The sequence below is a fragment of the Haematobia irritans genome, chromosome 5 (assembly GCF_050003625.1).
Source record: "Haematobia irritans isolate KBUSLIRL chromosome 5, ASM5000362v1, whole genome shotgun sequence".
NCBI lineage: Eukaryota > Metazoa > Arthropoda > Insecta > Diptera > Muscidae > Haematobia > Haematobia irritans.
The window spans coordinates 17,590,107-17,602,361 of NC_134401.1; the positions used below are offsets into that span (position 1 = coordinate 17,590,107).

A 12,255-nucleotide genomic window follows, 5' to 3' on the forward strand; every position below is an offset into this window, starting at 1 on the left:
AAGTAAAATCTGGAAATTTTACATTGAGTTTCAAGCAATTTTCATGATCAGTTCGCCTTCTATACCCTCAAGAAGTGAAGTCGGTCTATATGGAGGCATTACCAAATGGACCGATAAAAACTTAATCCGATACACGTTTTTGTGAGCTTAAAATACCAGAATATTTACAATTTCAGGCAAATCAGATAAAAACTACGGTTTCTAGAAACCCAAGGAGTTAAATCGGGAGATCGTTCTTATGGGGGCTATACTAAAATATGGACCGATACTCACCGTTTTCGGCACACCTCTTTATGACCCGAAAATAACTCTAGATTTCCAATTTCAGGCAAATAGGATAAAAACTTCGGATTCTAGAAGCCCAAGAAGGAAAATCGGGAAATCAGTCTATATGCGGGCTATACCAAAATATGGACCGATATTCACCATTTTCGGCACACCTCTTTATGGTCCTAAAATACCTCTAGATTTCCAATTTCAGACAAATTGGATAAAAACTACGGTTTCTATAAGCCCAAGACCCAAAATCGGGAGGTCGTTTTATATGGGGACCATACCAAAACATGGACCGATAGTCACAATTTTTGGCACACGTATTTGTGGTCCTACAATACCTCTAGATTTCCAATTTCAGGTTAATTGAATAAAAACTGCGGTTTCTATAAGCCCAAGAAGTAAAATCGGGAGATCGATCTATGTGGGAGCTATACCAATATATGGACCGATACTCACAATTTTTGGCACACGTATTTGTGGTCCTACAATACTTCTAGATTTCCAATTTCAGTTAAATTGAATTAAAACTGCGGTTTCTATAAGCCCAAGAAGTAAAATCGGGAGATCGGTCTATATATACCAAACATGGACCAATACTCACCATTTTTGGCAACCTCTTTATGGTCATAAAATACCTCTAGATTTCAAATTTCAGGCAAATTGAATAAAATTTACGATTTCTATAAGCCCAAGACCCCAAATCGGGAGGTCGGTTTATATGGGGACTATATCAAAACCTGGACTGTTCTATAGAAATAAAATTTTAACAAAATTCTCTACAGAAATAAAATTTGTACAAAATGTTCTATAGAATTAAAATTTTGACAAAATTTTTTTATAGAAATAAAATTTTGGAGGGTTATTTTTGGCGATATGGACCAATTTTGGCATTGTTGTTAAAGACCATATACTAACACTACGTACCAAATTTCAACCGTATCGGATGAATTTTTCTTCTCCAAAAGGTACCGCAGGTCAAATCGGGGAACCGGTTTATATGAGGGCTATATATAATTATGGACCGATATGAACCAAGTTTGGCATGGTTATTAGAGACCAAATACTTACACGAGGTACCAAATTTCAACCGGATCGGATGAATTTTGGTCCCCCAAGAGGTTGCGAAGGTCAAATCTGGGGATCGATTCATATGGAGGCTATATATGACTATGGACCGATATGGACCAATTTTTGCATGGTTATTAGAGACCATTTACTTATATGACGTACAAAATTTCAACCGGATCGGATGAATTTTGCTCCTCCAAGAGGCTCCGGAGATCAAATCTGGGGATTGATTTATATGGGGGCTATATATAATTATAGACCATATATACCAATTTGTGCATGGTTGTTAGAGACCATATACTAACACCACGTACCAAATTTTAACCGGATCGAATGAAATTTGCTTCTCTAAGAGGCTCCGCAAGCCAAATCTGGGGGTCGGTTTATATGGGGGCTATACGTAAAAGTGGTCCGATATGGCCCATTTGCAATACCATCCGACCTACATCAATAACCAACTACTTATGCCAAGTTTCCAGTCGATAGTTTGTTTCGTTCGGAAGTTAGCGTGATTTCAACCGACGGACGACTCAGAATTTCACCACGACCCAGAACATTTATACTTTATGGGGTGTTAGAACAATATTTCGATGTGTTACAAACGGAATGACAATGTTAATATACCCCCATCCTATGGTGGACGGTATAAAAACATGTGAATAATGTAGAAAGTCGAACGGGGCCGACTATATCATATCCCAAGCCACTCCTACTGAATTAGTACATATAATCATTTCCGACCTTTTTTGGCCATATTTGCGAAAATCGGGCGATACATATATATGGGAGCTAAATCTAAATCTGATCCAATTTCTAAGAGTTTATATTATCGAAGATTACATTGTGCCAACTGTGAGAAGGATCGGTTAATAAATAGAGGTTTTATGGTTTTCGGGTTTTATTCGTATGATATTTTGCACATACAGTTTGTACTAAAGAACACTCGATCTATCCAACTTTGAGTAAGATCGGGTAATAAACAAGTATATACGGCCGTAAGTTCGGCCAGGTCGAATCTTATGTACCCTCCACCATGGATTGCGTAGGAACTTCTACTAAAGGCTGTCATCCACAATCGAATTACTTGGGTTGCGATAACACTTGCCGATGGCAAGGTATCGTAAAACTTTTTAACACTGTCTTCTAAATTGTAAGTTAGTCCATAAGGGGTATATATTAAACAAAAACAAGTATATACGGCCGTAAGTTCGGCCAGGCCGAATCTTATGTACCCTCCACCATGGATTGCGTAGGAACTTCTACTAAAGGCTGTCATCCACAATCGAATTACTTGGGTTGCGATAACACTTGCCGATGGCAAGGTATCGTAAAACTTTTTAACACTGTCTTCTAAATTGTAAGTTAGTCCATAAGGGGTATATATTAAACAAAAAAAAGGCCGATTAAATACGTATATAATTCAGTTTTACAAAATTTTCTATAGAAATAAAATTTTGACAAAATTTTCTATAGAAATAAAAACTTGACAAAATTTTCTATAGAAATAAAATGTTGACAAAATTTTCTATAGCAATAAAATTTTGACAAAATTTTCTATAGAAATAAAATGTTGACAAAATTTTCTATAGAAATAAAATGTTGACAAAATGTTCTATAGAAATAAAATGTTGACAAAATTGTCTATAGAAATAAAATGTTGACAAAATTTTCTACAGAAATAAATTTTTTACAAAATTTTCTATAGAAATAAAATTTTGACAAAATTTTCTATGGAAATAAAATGTTGACAAACATTGCTATAGAAATAAACTTTTTACAAAACTTTCTATACAAATGAAATTTTGACAAAACTTTCTATAGTAATAAAATTTGACAATTTTTACATGGCTGTTAGAGGCCATATACTAACGAAATGTACCAAATTTCAACCGCATCGGATGAATTTTGCTCCTCCAAGAGGCTCCGGAGGTCAAATCTGGGGATCGGTTTATATGGGAGCTATATATAATTATGGACCGATATGGACCAATTTTTGCATGGTTGTTAGAGACCATATACTAACACCACGTACTAAATTTCAATTGGATCGGATGAATTTTGCCCCTCCAAGAGGCTCCGGAAGTCAAATCTGGGGATCGGTTTATATGGGGGCTATATATAATTATGGACCGATATGGACCAATTTTTGCGTGGTTGTTAGAGACCGTATACTAACATCAGGTACCAAATTTCAACCGGATCGGATGAATTTTGCCCCTCCAAGAGGCTCCGGAGGTCAAATCTGAGGATCGGTTTATATGGGGGCTATATATAATTATGGACCGATATGGACCAATTTTTGCATGGTTGTTAGAGACCGTATACTTAGACCACGTACCAAATTTCAACCGGATCGGATGAATTTTGCTGCTCCGGAAGGCTCCGCAAGCCAAATTTGGGGATCGGTTTATATGGGGGCTATACGTAAACGTGGGCCGATATGGCCCATTTTCAATACCATCCGACCTACATCAATAACAACTACTTGTGCCAAGTTTCAAGTCGATAGCTTGTTTCGTTCGGAAGTTAGCGTGATTTCCACAGACGGACGGACAGCCGGACAGACGGACAGACGGACGGACGGACGGACATGCTTAGATCGACTCAGAATTTCACCACGACCCAGAATATATATACTTTATGGGGTCTTAGAGCAATATTTCGATGTGTTACAAACGGAATGACAAAGTTAATATACCCCCATCCTATGGTGGAGGGTATAAAAAGGCCGATTAAATACGTATATAATATAGTTTGACAAAATTTTCTATAGAAATGAAAACTTGACAAAATTTTCTATAGAAATAAAATTTTGACAAAATTTTCTATAGAAATAAAAACTTGACAAAATTTTCTATAGAAATAAAATGTTGACAAAATTTTCTATGGAAGTCAAATGTTGACAAAATTTTGTATAGAAATAAAATGTTGACAAAATTTTCTACAGAAATAAATTTTTTACAAAATTTTCTATAAAAATAAAATTTTGACAAAACTTTCTATGGAAATAAAATTTTGACAAACATTTCTATAGAAATAAACGTTTGACAAAACTTTCTATAGAAATGAAATGTTGACACAACTTTCTATAGTAATAAAATTTGACAAAATTTTCATGGGAATAAAGTTTTGGTAGATTATTTTTGGCGATATGGACTAATTTTTGTGTAATAAGTCATCGGCTATATATAACTAAAGACCGATATTGACCAATTTTTACATGGCTGTTAGAGGCCATATATTGACAAAATGTACCAAATTTCAACCGCATCGGATGACTTTTGCTATATATAATTATGGACCGATATGGACCAATTTTTGCATGGTTGTTAGATACCATATACTAACACCATGTACCAAATTTCAACTGGATCGGATGAATTTCGCTCCTCCAAGAGGCTCCTGAGGTCAAATCTGGGGATCGGTTTATATGGGAGCTATATATAATTATGAACCGATATGGACCAATTTTTGCATGGTTGTTAGAGACTATATACTAACACCACGTACTAAATTTCAATTGGATCGGATGAATTTTGCTCCTCCAAGAGGCTCCGGAGTTCAAATCTGGGGATCGGTTTATATGGGAGCTATATATAATTAAGAACCGATATGGACCAATTCTTGCATGGTTGTTAGAGGCCGTATACTAACATCAGGTACCAAATTTCAACAGGATCGGATGAATTTTGCCCCTCCAAGAGGCTCCGGAGGTCAAATCTGGGGATCGGTTTATATGGGGGCTATATATAATTATGGACCGATATGGACCAATTTTTGCATGGTTGTTAGAGACCGTATACTAACATCAGGTACCACATTTCAACCGGATCGGATGAATTTTTCACCTCCAAGAGGCTCCGGAGGTCAAATCTGGGGATCGGTTTATATGGGGGCTATATATAATTATGGACCGACATAGACCAATTTTTGCATGGGTGTTAGAGACCGTATACTAAGACCACGTACTAAATTTCAACCGGATCGGATGAATTTTGCTCCTCCAAGAGGCTCCGGAGGTCAAATCTGGGGATCGGTTTATATGGGAGCTATATATAATTATGGACCGATATGGACCAATTTTTGCATGGCTGTTAGAGACCGTATACTAACATCAGGTACCAAATTTCAACCGAATCGGATGAATTTTGCTGCTCCGGGAGGCTCCCCAAGCCAAATTTGGGGATCGGTTTATATGGGGGCTATACGTAAACGTGGTCCGATATGGCCGATTTGCAATACCATCCGACCTACATCGATAACAACTACTTGTGCCAAGTTTCAAGTCGATAGCTTGTTTCGTTCGGAAGTTAGCGTGATTTCCACAGACGGACGGACAGCCGGACAGACGGACAGACGGACGGACGGACGGACATGCTTAGATCGACTCAGAATTTCACCACGACCCAGAATATATATACTTTATGGGGTCTTAGAGAAATATTTCGATGTGTTACAAACGGAATGACAAAGTTAATATACCCCCATCCTATGGTGGAGGGTATAATAAGGGTTTTCTAACCAAATTGTGCTACATCTATGTATGGGAACTATATCTAAATCTGAACCGATTTAGATGAAATTTTACACATACAGTAAGTACCAAAAAACAAATTTAATTAAAATCGATTAATAATTGCGATCGGAATCTTGCGAACAACAAATGCGTGGACATACGGACACCAAAGGCTAGATCGATTTAGGAGGTGATTCTGAGTCGATCGTTACAAAGACTATAGGGTTAAAGTCAATATATTTGGTAGGCAAATTTTGTGACAGATCAAAAGAAATAAAAACCTAAAATTTTAGAGAATCAGTTTAGATTTATTCGAATAGGGTACTTTTGACACGAATTATGGCCTTCAGACGGCCGATAAAACCATCACAAGCTGCACGAAAGTGGCTCCGTGATACTAGAACCCATTTCCGGTGAAACGACGTCATAAGATGATCAGTACTTTACTGACGTCTTAAGATGATCAGTACAGTATGTTGTAGTACCAACCATACTCCCCAAAATTCCCTGGGCGCAAAAGTCTATCGAATTGAGATGTCGAGATTTTGGTGGCCATGTACGGTATAAATGAACCGAGGAATATCCTTTTTAAGACATTCGGGGTGGACACTATTGGTGGGTCCTATTGAAATGTCTGCGGCCGAAATGTTTGCCGGCCCAGGGTTTCAATATTGTTCCCCGATAATATGCGGCATTTTGCCTCCACTGTAGCGGGGAACGCCAATTTTGATGCGATGTAAAACTGCCAGTTCCACAGTAACGAGCCATGGTACCAGAAACAAAACATATGTATTGACATTTAAATGCTGCAGGGCTCAAACTATAGCCACTTGTGGTTTTCCAGCCGATCAAACTTGAATCCCATCACGAATACTTTTATTTCTGAATGCAATAAATTAAAATGCTTTTGTAAGCTTTTACATAATAAGACGAATTGTCACTGAAATACATCTGTTAGCTGACAGACGAGAGCTTTAGAAATATTTATCAGTCACTCTACATAGCTTCCATATAAACCGATCCTCAGATTTTGCTCCTGAAAGAACCCAAATATCGCCATATTTAAAACAATTTATTCACAATTTATCCAATGAATTTACATTGTGAAATAAGTTTAAAGTTTTATTTATATTTATTCTATATTGGAGATAGTCTTTAATAAAAATTTAAAAATTGTATAGTAACACTTATGAAAAGAAAGCTAATCCTAAGATTTCCCTATCTCGAAATGGTCAAATCGAAAAGTGTCAAAGTTATACCATTTTTGGGAGATAAAAAGAATGAAGCATTATCAATTTGCAGAGGCATTTTCGTGAGAGGACAAACATCGAAACAAAAACGTTGCAGCAATGAGATTAGACCTATTTTAGTTTGCATTTTACCAAATCTTAGACCAATACAATTTCGAGGACCATCTCCAAAAGGTAAAAAGGTACAGGGATGACGTTTACTACAAACACTAGGCTCAAAATTGTCGGGATTGAATTCATCAGGATTGGGGAAATATTCAGGATCTCGGTGAATAGCATCTATGGGTATAAGCACCATAGTATCCTTCTCAATGACATAAGAGGTATTGGCAATGTGATAATCTTCTTTGGCCACTCGACCATGGTATGGTAGTACAGAATACAAACGTAAAGTTTCTGAAAAAAGGAATTTTTAAATTGGAAAATTTGTATCAAAGTATCATTCTATGGCTATGCCAACTTACCCGATATAACTTGATCTAAATATTCCATGGCATGTATACTCTCATAGGTCAATATTCCCCCATTATTGTTAAGTGAATCGAAAATTTCTTTTCTTAATTTTTCTTGTACATCAGGATGCCAGGCTAATTCGTATAGACAAAAAGCCATAGTGGTGGATGAAGTTTCATAGCCTGCCACCAAAAAGGAAAATATCTGAGCTGTCATTTGTTCCAGAGTTAGACCTTGGGAGAGGTCAATACCTTTACTGGTATTGGCCAATTCTTCATCTTGAGCCTTTAACTTTATTAAAAGGTCCATGAAATCTTTCCTTCTTAAATTATTTTTCAAACGAAAATCTATTGTCTCCTTTACCAAATCGAGAAAATATTTTGTAATATCATCTTTAAAGATTTTCAATCCTAATTTCTTGGCCAGACGAGGATTGGTCATCATAAACTGTTCCACAGCAGCACAATGACGTTTTTCCTTGAATACCGATTGGGCTTTTTGGCGAAACTCCTCTTGTGGGTTCTCAAGACTATGGGATTCAATACCGAAGACTACATTTCCTATGACATCGATGGTGTAACGAGTACACAGTTCTTTGATTTCCACCATACCAGTAACGCCCATACTCTGGGCCATGGCTTGGGAGAACCGTTCTCCAACTGAGACTACGGTGGGAAACATATATTTCATTTTGGTTGCTGTAAAAGTTGGTGTGAGTTTATGACGCATTGCCCGCCATTCTTCACCCTCCAAAGTTACCAAATGGGCAGACAAAGGATCCTCTTCGGCATTGTTGAACATTCCACGATCGGGAAAATTGGCAAAATCTTTTACAAGTATCCGCTTGACCAGATCCAAATCCATTATCATCGCTGCTCTTTTCATGAAAATGTAGACTCCACCAAAAGGTCTATGGTCGCCATTTATTTTGAAGTGATTGTAAAGTCGTTGATTGATATTACGAAAATGTTTACTACTTCCAATTCCAAGATAATTTCCGAACAAAGGCAGAGGTGTTTCCTGACATATGCCTCGTCGTTTCCAATATGCATTGAAGTTTATCAGATAGACGATGATGAATAAAAGCAGTACAATAACCAGTAGTACCAATGAAAACATTTTGAAAACTGAGTGGTATTGCAATCTCTCCCCGTTGGAGTGTACTTAAAGACTGATGACTGCAAACAATTGCAATGTAGCCATATCCTCTTATTTAAGCGAAAACAAAGAATATTATTCTGTGTTGCGTGAGAATGTGGGGAGTCTCAAAATTCAATGGTAATGGGGTATTAAAGGAAAATTCAGATAGAGTGAGAAAGGGAGAGAATGAGAGAGTTTTGTACCCTACTTTTCCCTACATAGATCTTTTATAGTAGGTCTCTACACGCAGAGAAGGAGTATGATCACCACAACCCTGTTGCAAGAGCAAAATGTTACTTTTTCACGGAAAACATGTAGCATGTTTGTCGAAACCATATTCTTTTCTCGGAAATTATGTATCTGATTTCAGAAATCATTTTAAGTTTGGCGAGAAAAGAATAGTTTTGAGACAAAAATGCTATATGGTCGCTGTGAAAAAGTAACATGGTGCTCTTGAACCATATTTGAGGTGATCATATTCCTTCTCTGGGGGTATTAATTTTGGGTGATGATGGGATGGCTCCCCTATCAAGAGTGGTATTCATTGCAAGTTTTATCTGAATAAATGTGAATAAATTTAAAATAGCTTCCATACGCACATGGGGATTTGAAACTATCTCAGCCCCAAATAAAAAAAAAAATAAAAATAAACCGTTGAAGCAAATCCTCTCATCAGACAAAATCCTTCCCCGGACCTGCGAAATATAATCTTCGTCGGACTGAGAAATAAAGTCTTCGTCTGACGAATTCTTCCCCATTTACTTGCGAAGTATAATCTTCGTCAAGCAAACGCCTTCCCCCGTACTAGCGATGTAAAAACAAACAAAACATGGAGGGTAAGTCATTGAGCTTAACATGGAATCGGGCAGCACTCAGTGATAAGAGAGAAATTCACCAATGTGGTATAACAATGGACTGAATAGTTTAAGTGAGCCTGATACATCGGGCTGTCACCTAACCTAACATAACCTAACCTATGGAGGGTAAGTCTCTGGGAAGTATAATCTTCATCAGCAAACTCTTTTTCCAGCGTCTGCGAAGTAAAATCTTGGTCAGACAAACTCCGTCCGACGAATTGCGAAGTATAATCTTCGTCAAGCAAACTCCTTCCCACGTGCCAGTGATTTATGACCTTCATCAGAAAAACTGGACAAACATAAATCAAAACACGGAGGCGAAGTGTCTTTGAAGTATTATCTTCGTCAGACAAACTCGTTTTCCCCCCGCCAACAAAGTAAAATCTTCGTCTTCCTTCTTGTCACCAACAGTAGGAGACGTAACCCCGAGACACGTCCGTCCGTCCACAGCCCCAGCTATAGGTCACATGCCGATTTTGCAATATCAGTTGGTTCACAACATCAATGTTTTCCGGAACAACAACTGATTTTGGACAATCTTCACGAAATTCGTCTTGGAGTGAACCATGACCTTGGACAATCGATGTCCAATTTTGAGATGTTTCACTGTAATAACATCAGTCATGTTATTATCGATACAACGAAATGCCTTAAAATATTTCAGTAGGCACGTGTTGGGTATCTAAAGTCAGTCTAGACCTATTTATTTTATTTTAGCAAGCAGCAAGCAAAAAACAATTATATAGGACCGTAAGTTCGGCCAGGCCGAATCTTATGTACCCTCCACCATGGATTGCGTAGAAACTTCTACTAAAGACTATCATCCACAATCGAATTACTTGGTTTGCGGTAACAATTGCCGATGGCAAGGTATCTTAAAACTTTCTTAACACCGTCTTCTAAATTATAAGTTAGTCCATACCGGGGATATATTAAACAAAAAAGGCCGATTAAATACGTATATAATTAAAGTTCGACAAAATTTTCTATAGAAATAACATTTTGACAAAATTTTTTATAGAAATAAAAAGAAAAAAATTTTTGACAAAATTTTCTATAGAAATACAATGTTTACAAAATTTTCTATAGAAATAAAATTTTTACAAAATTTTTTAAAGAAATAAAATTTTGACAAAATTTTCTATAGAAATAAAATTTTGACAAAATTTTCTATAGAAATAAAATTTTGACAAAATTTTCTATAGAAATAAAATTTTGACAAAATTTTCTATAGAAATAAAATTGTGACAAAATTTTCTATAGAAATAAAATTTAGACAAAATTTTCTATAGAAATAATATTTTGACAAAATTTTGTATAGAAATGATATTTTAACAAAATTTTCTATAGAAACGATATTTTTACAAAATTTTAAATAGAGAGATTCAAGTGTAGTTCACTTTGGGTTGAGTGAATTACCCGAATTTATTCTGATAATTGGTTGATAGTTTTGCTGCAAGTGGAGGATGCTGATGAGGAATGTGGTAATTCCGAAACAGCTGTACATCCAACCATCTTGCAGTCTATAGGGCTTTGCCCAAATAAATTTGACAAGCATACTTTTCCTCTGTTGGTTAAGCTACACTTGTAGTTTAGTCAATGCATGGCTTTAAGCTGAGATCAAAAAAACAACAGAAATGATAGTTTTAAAAATTTTCTATAGAAATAAAATTTTGACAAAATTCTTTTATAGAAATAAAATTTTGACAAAATTTTCTATAAAAATAGAACTTTGACAAAATTTTGGCAAAATTTTCTATAGAAATAAAATTTTGACAAAATGTTCTATAGAAATAACATTTTGACAAAATTTTCTATAGAAATAAAATTTTGACGAAATTTTCTATAGAAATAAAATTTTGAGAACATTTTCTATACAAGTAAAATTTAGGCAAAATTTTCTATAGAAATAAAATTTTTACAAATTTTCTATAGAAATGATATTTTCTATAGAAATGATATTTTTACACAATTTTCTATAGAAATGATATTTTTACAAAATTTTAAATAGAAATGATAGTTTTAAAAATTTTCTATAGAAATAAAATTTTGACAAAATTTTTTTTATAGAAATAAAATTTTGACAAAATTTTCTATAAAAATAGAACTTTGACAAAATTTTCTATAGAAATAAAATTTTGGCAAAATTTTCTATAGAAATAAAATTTTGACAAAATTTTCTATAGAAATAAAATTTTGACAAAATTTTCTATAGAAATAAAATTTTGACAGCATTTTCTATACAAGTAAAATTTAGACAAAAATTTCTATAGAAATAAAATTTTTACAAAATTTTCTATAGAAATAAAATTTAGACAATATTTTCTATAGAAATAAAATTTTGACAAAATTTTCTATGGAAATGATATTTTGGCAAACTTTTCTATAGGAATGATATTTTTACAAAATTTTCTATAGAAATGATAGTTTTAAAAATTTTCTATAGAAATAAAATTTTTACAAAATTTTTTTATATAAATAAATTTTGACAAAAATTTCTATAAAAATAAAACTTTGACAAAATTTTCTATAGAAATAAAATTTTGACAAAATTTTCTATAGAAATAAAATTTTTTATAGAAATAAAATTTTGGTAGATTATTTTTGGCGATATGGACAAATTTTTTGTGATTGGCCATCGGCTATATATAACTACGAGTATAGACCGATATAGACCAATTTTTGCATGGTTGTT

At 34.8% G+C, this 12,255-nt stretch overlaps 1 protein-coding gene across 1 annotated transcript; it reads right to left on the reverse strand.

Moving 5' to 3' along the window:
• Positions 1-6,955: 6,955 nt before the first annotated feature.
• On the reverse strand, positions 6,956-8,730 carry LOC142237897 (putative cytochrome P450 6a14). The gene is made up of 2 exons (XM_075309353.1): positions 7,575-8,730; positions 6,956-7,506 (listed from the first exon to the last, which is right to left on the reverse strand). Exons 1-2 carry the CDS (start codon positions 8,680-8,682, stop codon positions 7,079-7,081), a joined length of 1,536 nt encoding a protein of 511 aa, XP_075165468.1. The 5' UTR covers positions 8,683-8,730; the 3' UTR covers positions 6,956-7,078.
• Positions 8,731-12,255: the final 3,525 nt, after the last annotated feature.

Excerpts from the sequence above, each read along its gene's own strand:
- LOC142237897 (XM_075309353.1), bottom strand. The coding sequence starts at position 8,682 with ATGTTTTCATTGGTACTACTGGTTATTGTACTGCTTTTATTCATCATC. Across the intron at positions 7,507-7,574 it reads TTTAGATCAAGTTATATCGG|AAACTTTACGTTTGTATTCT; the intron begins GTAAGTTGGCAT and ends TCCTTTTTTCAG.